The 9,146-nt window shown below is 42.7% G+C and overlaps 1 protein-coding gene across 1 annotated transcript in view; it reads left to right on the plus strand.

Annotated features, from left to right (window-relative positions):
- Positions 1–340: 340 nt before the first annotated feature.
- The window catches only part of LOC113819144 (integrin beta-PS-like), a 26,630-nt gene continuing 17,824 nt past the window's right edge, over positions 341–9,146 (plus strand). The window contains exons 1-3 of the mRNA XM_070123946.1: positions 341–467; positions 5,930–6,088; positions 7,737–7,865. Coding sequence (XP_069980047.1) covers positions 368–467; positions 5,930–6,088; positions 7,737–7,865 — 388 coding nt within the window. The 5' untranslated portion in view covers positions 341–367. The remainder of the gene's footprint in view (positions 468–5,929; positions 6,089–7,736; positions 7,866–9,146) is intronic.

Here is a 9,146-nt window from a genome sequence, read left to right on the forward strand (position 1 = left end):
AATTTGTGTGTGTGTGTGCGTGCCCGCGACTTATTTTGATATTCACATTGTCATTCATCAATCCGTTTTACATAAAAAATGAAGCGACTTCAGATCTACAATTATATGAAATATAATTATATGATTAACGTGCCTAGCTTACATTAAAATGAAGCGACTTTAACTCCGCAGTCACACAGAATATTAATCCAAGCGAAATTTGCAATTTAAAAACACATGAGTAAAAGACAACCATTGTTTGAACACAAATTCACATGAACATTATTCAAGCCCAGCTGTTCGAGCACGGAAAATTTACTCGCAGTCCCCCCTCTCCCCCACCTCCCACTATCACCAAAGGAAACTCTTACCCCCCCTCCCCCCCCCAATGCCCAGGCGAAGAGCTGAGGCGTGTCGTAAAGAGTGCCCATCAGTCTGTCACTTACCACGGGGAGGGGAGGAGCGCGCGCCGTTTCCTCTGATTACAGGTAAGGGACTATGTATATTATTTTTATTTTGAATTTATTTTCATGCTTTTCTCTCCTGGAGGGATTCAAAGTCATTGTTCGTTGGTTAAAAAGAAAAAGAAAAAAAAGATGCAAGAAATGGTAAGTAACATATATATCTGGAGGGGAGGCGTGTTATTTTGTCATTATTCGTTAATTTTGGAAATATAGTGGAAGGAAGAGAGAGCCAGATAGATAGGCAGAATGAAAGAGAGAGAGAGAGAGAGAGAGAGAGAAATCGATCAATCAAACGATAGGTAAGCAGATAGACAGATAAAAAAAAAACAGACTAGATAAAAAGACAGATAAATAGATAGATAGAACGAAGGACTACAGAAGCCTTGAATACTGGAAATAGATATAGAAATAGATACAAAAATAGAGATAAGAAACCAACTTCTACGCAAGTTATAAATCGTAAGATTCCAAAGAATTATACATTGAAAATAAAGTAAAATAAGTCGACCAAATATGGTAAAGTAGAGCGGCATTACTCGATAAATAGAAAAGGTAACTCGACTATATATGGTAAAGTAGAGCGGCATTACTCGATAAATAGAAAAGGTAACTCGACTATATATGGTAAAGTAGAGCGGCATTACTCGATAAATAGAAAAGTCGGAGTGATCGTTGCGATAAAGCCAACTACGTGAATTGCAACAGAGCTAGAAGGAGGAGTGGAAATTGCAACAGAATAGGGGATAAGTAGGGAAAATCTCCAATAGGCCATAATTGTAAGAATTGCATAGAAATAAGAACAAGCGTTGCAACAATATATGGATAAATGGCGGAATAAAGGGATAAGGAATGAAAGTTGCAACAGAATAGGAATAAGTTTGAAAAGAATGCATCAGAATAAGAGTAAGAATTGAAACAAAATAAGAAACAACAGGAAATCAAGTCATTACCTTATTATCGTTATCATTATTCTTATTTGTATTATCATTATCATTATTATTATCATCATCATTATTTTCATTTTCATTCTTATTCTTATTATCATTATCATTAATTTCATTTTCACTCTTATTATCATTATCATTATCATTATTTTCATTTTTATTATTATTATCATTATCATTATTTTCATTTTCATTCTTATTCTTATTATCATTATCATTATTTTATTCTTTATTCTTTTTCTTACGATCATGATCATAGTCATTTTAAAAAATATATTCTTATTCTTAATATCATGATTAATATTTTAATCTATATTCTAATTCTTATCATCATTGTCATTGTCATTGTATTCCTTTTAATTCTTATTTGGTAGATACTAATAACAACAACAATAATAATAATGATTATAATAATGATGATGATGGCGATGTTGATGAAGATGATAATGATAAAGATAATAAAAAATAAATATTGATAATAATGATGGTAATAATAATAATAATAGTAATAGCAGTGAATCATTATCATCATCATTATCATTATCTTTGTTAAGATCGTTATAACAATAATGATAATAATCATGATGACAGTGATAAAGATAATAATTGAAACAAAAAAGGAGATACAACTACAACTACTAATGATAATATCAATGTCGATGATAATGATGGAAAAAGATAATGAAGACGGCTCCTACTGTAATTAGGATAATGATGGTAAACAGAAAAACAACGACCAAAAGATATAACTAGTGTAACGACATTAGAAACGTTAAACTAGCAGTGCAGAAGGCAGTTTTCTTTACTAATTTTAGCAATGCTTAAAAGTCAGTTTGACGACGCGTAAAGTTCCAGATGCAGTGTTACCATTGAGGGGAGAGGGAGAGGGAGAGGGAGAGGGAGAGGGTGAGGGTGAGGGTGAGGGAGAGGGAGGGGGAGGGAGAGGGGGGATGGATATAGATAGATAGATAGATAGATAGAGAGAGAGAGAGAGAGAGAGAGAGAGAGAGAGAGAGAGAGAGAGAGAGAGAGAGAGAGAGAGAGAGAAAGAAAGAGAGAGAGACGAGGAGGATGAAGAGGCGGAGGAGGAAGAGGAGGATGAAGAGGCGGAGGAGGAAGAGGAAGAGGAGGAAGAAGAGGATGAGGAGGAAGAGGAGGAAGAGGAAGAGGAGGATGAGGAAGAAGATGAGGATGAGGATGAGGATGAGGAGATAGAGGGGGGATGAAGAAGAGGGAAGAGAAGAGAGCGAGAGAGAGAGAGAGAGAGAGACAGGTCATTCCCTTACATGGCAATACTGCACTGGACACGTGCGATGGACTAAAGACTCCGGATTAGTAAGGCCGATTGGTGTGCTGATTGGCGCATGCGCGGTTAGCCTTTGGTGGAGCTTGAAGTGAGGGAGAGGGAGAGGGAGAGGAAGAAGAGGGAGAGGAAGAAGAGGGAGAGGGAGAGGAAGAAGAGGGAGAGCGGGAGGGAGAGGGAGAGGAAGAGGGAAGGGAAGAAGAGGGAGAGGGAGAGAGAGAAGAGGGAGAGCGGGAGGGGGAGAGGGAGAGGGAGAGGGAGAGGCAGAGGGAGAGGGAGAGGAAGAAGAGGGAGAGGGAGAGGAAGAAGCTGGAGAGGGAGAGGAAGAAGAGGGAGAGGGAGAGAGAGGAAGAAGAGGGAGAGGGAGAGGAAGAAGATGGAGAGCGGGAGGGGGAGAGGGAGAGGGAGGAAGAGAAGGAAAGGGAAAGCGAGAGGGAGAGGAAGAGGGATGGAGAGAGGGAGAGCGAGAAGGAGGGAGAGAGTGCGAGGATTATGGAGAGGGAAAGGATAAGTGAGAAGGAAAGGAAGAGAGAGCAGAGGAAGAAGAAGGAGAGGGAGAGAGAGAGGAAGGGGGAGAAGGAAGGGAGAGGAAGAAGGAGGGAGAGATAAAGGGAGAGGGAAGGTATAGGAAGAGAGAGGGAGAGCGGGGAGAGGATAATGGAGAGGAAGAAGAGGGAGAGGGAGAGAGAGAAGAGGGAAAGGGAAAGGGAAGTGAGAGGAAGAGTGAACGGGAAGGGAGAGGAAGAGAGAGGGAGAGGGATTGGGAAAGGGGAAGTGAAAGTGAAAGTGAGAGGAAGAGGGAGGGAGAGAATGAAAGAGGAATACGAAATGGAAAGAGGAGAGAGTTCAAAAGAGCGAGAAGAGAGGGAATGTAACATAGAGAAAGTTAGGAATAGAGGAAGGTGGTATAATTAAGAGAGAGAGCGAGCGAGAGAGAGAGAGAGAGAGAGAGAGAGAGAGAGAGAGAGAGAGAGAGAGAGAGACTGAGAGAGAGAGAGAGAGAGAGAGAGAGAGAGAGAGAGAGAGAGAGAGAGAGAGAGAGAGAGAAGAGAGAAGAGAGAAGAGAGAAGAGAGAAGAGAGAGGAGAGAAGAGAGAGAAAGAAAGAAAAAAAAAAGAAAGAGAGAGAGAAAAAGAAAGAAAAAAGAAAGAGAAAGAGAGAGAAAAAAAGAAAGACAGACACACCAAGAACGAGAGCGTAGACACGAGAACCGACTAATGTATGGAAAATCCAAAAATTCAGACAGATTAACTCAACCATTTTCAAAGAACGATCATGACAGTACTATAGTCACGCGAGCTCTCTACCCTATAACATTCTCGAGCTCTTAAAGAAAGAAAGAAATAGAAAAAATATCTGTCTCATTCTCCACCGTCGCGCCACGTGGTAAAACAAGCGAAAGAGGTAGTACAGGTCGCTGCCGGGTAGTTAATTTACGTTTATTTATGTGTCTTTTTATTGCACTTGTTTATCGTCTGTCATTGTATATATATATATATATATATATATATATATATATATATATATATATATATATATATATGTGTGTGTGTGTGTGTGTGTGTGTTTGTGTGTGTGTGTGTGTGTGTGTGTGTGTGTGTGTGTGTGTGTGTGTGTGTGTGTGTTTGAGTGTGTATGTGTGTGCGTGTGTGCGCGCGTGTGTGTGTGTATGTGTGTGTGTGTGTGTATGCGTATATGTATATGTATGTATAGTGTCAACACACACCTAGATTTTCGTGGATTTTCGTCTTCACTTGTAATACGTGAATGTTCTGTCACATTTTCTTTTCTGTTTCATCGCAAGAGAAGAGAGGATGTTGATAAGATAGTGGGATCGCCGGGCTTGGGTTTCCCGTCCTTCGCTGTCGCCCTCTTTCTCCAGTCTCTGCCTGTCCTCTCGTTTTCCTTCTCTCCTTTGTTTCTCTACGTCTGTTCGTATTATTGGTTTGCGTCTCTTTGCGTCCGTCTCGTACCATCTTGTACACTGGTTTCTCTTTGTTTCTTTCTGCTTCCTTGGCTTAATTTGCCATCCTCAACCCTTCTCTGTTTCTCTCTCCCTCAATCTCTTTCTTTCTTTCTCTGTCTGTCTGTCTGTTTGTCTGTCTCTCTCTCCCTCCCTCCCTCCATCTCTCTCTCTCTCTCTCAGTCTCTTACTCTCTCTCCGTCACTCCTCTTGCCTCCCTTCCTCAATCTCTGTCTTTCTCTGTCTGTCTGTCTCTCTGTCTGTCTCTGTCTCTGTCTGTCTGTCTGTTTGTCTGTCTCTGTCTCTCTCTCTCTCGCTCTCCCTCTCACTCTCTCTCGCTCTGTCTCTGTCTCTGTCTCTGTCTCTGTCTCTGTCTCTGTCTCTCTCTCTCTCTCTCTCTCTCTCTCTCTCTCTCTCTCTCTCTCTCTCTCTCTCTCTCTCTCTCTCTCTCTCTCTCTTTCACTCTTTCTGTCTACCTCCCTCCATTTTTCTCTCGCTCATTCTCACTCTCGCTGCCTTCCATCTTCCAATCTCTCGCTGCCTTCCTGCCTCTCCTCTTCTCTCTCGTTCTTTTTATTTTCGTAAGACTTTTGGCCACTTTGTTCAACCAATCCATCAGCGGAAAGACGCACTGGCAACTCACCACAGACACTGGCGTATTCCGATTCTGTGAGTCTTTTTTGAGAGAAAATCATGAAAATCGTGTTGGGAGCAGCAACTTTCAGAAAAAAAATGAAAAGAAAAACACATACGAAGAGTATTTATACGCAAGATTTAAAATTACGAAATGCATGTAAACACAGGTATTGAATGTCAGCTGATGAAAATCAGTAAAATAGAGAAACTTGGTGAATCGGATACTTCAGTGTCCCGGATGTGATGCCATTTTTTTCTGAGATAGGACTCACTCTAATTAATGTCTAGCTAGGCTTTACCTTACCAAAATCCTCTCTACTAATTTTGATTCGTTAATATTCTTATATGAAAGTGCATTTTCATATTCTCATATTTGTACAGTATTTCCATGTTTTTGCTGTGTTTAACTCTTTAACTTTCTTACCCTCACATTTTTTCTTTCTCATTTTAAATCGTACTTCCATTTCCCCATTTCCAAATATCCATATTGGATTATGTCGTCACCTTCGTAACATATAATCCCATTTTTCATATCCTATTTTCATTTTCCCATTTCATTATTATCACATTCCAACTTTCTCTCGCTCTTTATCTATCCATCTATTCTGTATTCATTTACATTCAATTTTTTTTAACGCCAGACACCACCATGAAGGCGGGCATCCACATGGGCATTGCACTGTGGGTATTTTGGGCATTGGCGACCTCAGCCTTTGCCCAAGAGAGCTGCAACGTCAAGGAACAGTGTAGTGACTGCATCCAGACGCCGGGGTGCATGTGGTGCTCAAAGCCCAAGGTAAGTTGTTATTTCTTGGAGCTCTCCTTTTGAAAATTTGTTGTTTTTACTGCATATTATTAGACTTGAGTTGTTGGTTATTTTTTTCTGTATAAGACTTGAGTTGTTGGTTATTTTTTTCTGTATAAGACTTGACGTGTTGGTTATTTTTTTCCGTATAAGACTTGAATTGTTGGTTATTTTTTGCTGTATGACATATAGGTTGTTTTTGTTTTTTGTGTATTGTAATATGTGAGTTATATGTTTGCCGTATACATCAGCATATAAGTTACATCTTTCCTTTATGTTGCAACATAGCAGTTGTATCTTGCTGTATATTTTAAGGCATATGAGTTGCTTGTTTGTTGTATATTGTAATATGTGAGTTGTATGTTTACCTAATAAATCAGCATATAAGTTTTATATTTGTTTTAGATTGCATCATATTTGTATTTTTACGGTATATTACAGCTTAGAGGTTATATGCATTCTGTATTGCAACAGAGCTTGTATATCTGCCGTATTTACATTCAATTTTATATTTCCAGCACATAAGCTATATATTTTTCCGTTAAAAACACTTTTTTCTCCTAAAATTCTGATCCCATTCCCATTCCGAAATTCTAATCCTCATTCCAAAATCTTGATACCCATTCCAGAATTACACTCCGAATTCCAAATTCCCAACCCTAATTTCCTAATCATTTTTATTCCCAAATCTTAATGGCCATTCCAAAATTTCACTCTGGAATCCCAACCCCAAATTCCCATTCCGAATTTCCTAATTCCATATCCTCATTCCCAAATGTTAAATACACATTCCAAAATTACACTCCGAAATCCAAATCCCAGATTCCCATTCCGAATTTCCTAGTTCCACGTCCTCATTTCCATTCCCAAATCTCACAATATGAAATCCAAATCAAACTCTGAAATCCAAATTCCAGATTCCCATTCCGAATTTCCTGATCCCAAATCCTCATTCCCATTCCCAAATCTTAAATACTCATTCGAAACTCATATTCCGAAATCCAATTCCAAAATCCAAATTCCAGGTTCCCATTCCGGATTTCTTGATCCCAAATCCTCATTCCAAAATCCAAATTCCAGATTCCCATTCCGAATTTCCTGATCCCAAATCCTCATTCCAAAATCCAAATTCCAGATTCCCATTCCGAATTTCCTGATCTCAAATCCTCATTCCAGATTCCCATTCCGAATTTCCTGATCCCGTATCCTCATTCCAAAATCCAAATTCCAGGTTCCCATTCCGGATTTCCTGATCCCTAATCCTCACTCCAATATCCAAATTCCAGATTCCCATTCCGAATATCCTGATCCCAAATCCTCATTCCAAAATCCAAATTCCAGGTTCCCATTCCGAATTTCCTGATCTCAAATCCTCATTCCAGATTCCCATTCCGAATTTCCTGATCCCAAATCCTCATTCCAAAATCCAAATCCCAGATTCCCATTCCGAATTACCTGACCGCAAATCCTCATTCCAAAATCCAAATTCCAGATTCCCATTCCGAATTTCCTGACGTCCTCAGTTCGAGAATCCAAATTCCAGAGGCCGAGCATTCCGAATTTCCTGATCTCAAATCGGGATTCTGGATTCCCATTCGAATTTCCTGAGCCGCTGGTGGTAGTGGGTTGGAGGGAGGTTCCAGAGGAGGAGAACGGCGCCGCCCCCAGCCACTGCTTTGCCGAGACGTCCCAGTTCGAGAATTTCTGCGAGGCCGAGCACGTCGAGAACCCGCAGAACGAGGTCTGGACCCTGAAGGACGAGCCGCTGAGTGGTGAGTAGGTTGGAGGGGGAGGTTGGAGGAGGAGGTTGGAGGGGGGGGGAGGTTGGAGGAGGAGGTTGGAGGGGAGGGAGGAGGTTGGTGAGGGGGAGGTTGGAGGGGGAGGTTGGAGGAGGAGGTTGGAGGAGGGAGGTTGGAGGAGGGAGGTTGGAGAGAGGAGGAGGTTGGAGTGAGGGAGGGGATGTTGGAGGGAGGAGGTTGGAGGGGGAGGTTGGAGGGGGAGGAAGGTTGGAGGGGAGGAGAGGTTGGAGGGGGTGGTTGGAGGGAGGGTTGGCTGAGGAGGTTAGTGGGGGATGTTGGAGGAGGAGGTTGGAGGAGGGAGGTTGGAGGGGGAGGAGGTTGGAGGGGGAGGTTGGAGAGGGGAGGAGGTTGGAGGAGGAAGTTGGAGGTTGGAGGTTGAGGAGGAGGTTGGAGGAGGAGGAGGTTGGAGGAAGAAGGATGGAGGAGGGAGGTTGGAGGGGGAGGTTGAGGAGGAAGAAGGTTGGAGGAGGAGGTTGGAGGAGGAGGAGGTTGGAGGAAGAAGTTAAGAGGCAGGAGGTTGGAGGCGGAGGTTGGAGGAGGAGGTCGGAGGAGGAGGAGGTTGGAGGCGGAGGTTGGAGGAGGAGGTTGGAGGCGGAGGTTGGAGGAGGAGGTCGGAGGAGGAGGAGGTTGGAGGCGGAGGTTGGAGGGGAGGTTGGAGGAAGAAGTTGGAGGAAGTTGGAGGGAGGTTGGAGGAAGAAGTTGGAGGAGGAGGAGGTTGGAGGAAGAAGTTGTGGGGAGGGAGGTTGGAGGGGGAGGTTGGAGCGAAGAAGTTGGAGGAGGGAGGTTGAGAGGAGGAGGGTTGGAGGAAGAAGTTAGAGGAGGAGGTTGGAGGAGGAGGTTGGAGGAGGAGGTTGGAGGACGAGGTTGGAGAAGGAGGTTAGAGGAGGAGGTTGGAGGGGGAGGTTGGAGGACGAGGTTGGAGGGGGAGGTTGGAGGAGGAGGTTGGAGGGGGAGGTTGGAGGAGGAGGTTGGAGGGGGAGGTTGGAGGGGGAGCGTCTGCCGTGGAGGAAGAAGTTGGAGGAGGAGGAGGGTGGAGGAGAAGTTGGAGGAGGAGGTTGGAGGGGAGGTTGGACTTAGGATTTAGGTAAAGTTTGGGTCTAAATTTAGGTAGATGGATATAAACTTTTGTTAGATGGAGTTAAGAGGGAATTTTATAGATGTAGGTAGACGCTGATGGAGTTGATGACGAAAATAGATTGACTTAGATGGAGTTGGATGGAGATGGAGTCATCATTTTTGTTTTTCGCTCTTGAG

The sequence above is a fragment of the Penaeus vannamei genome, chromosome 7 (genome assembly GCF_042767895.1).
Source record: "Penaeus vannamei isolate JL-2024 chromosome 7, ASM4276789v1, whole genome shotgun sequence".
In the NCBI taxonomy this organism is placed as follows: domain Eukaryota; kingdom Metazoa; phylum Arthropoda; class Malacostraca; order Decapoda; family Penaeidae; genus Penaeus; species Penaeus vannamei.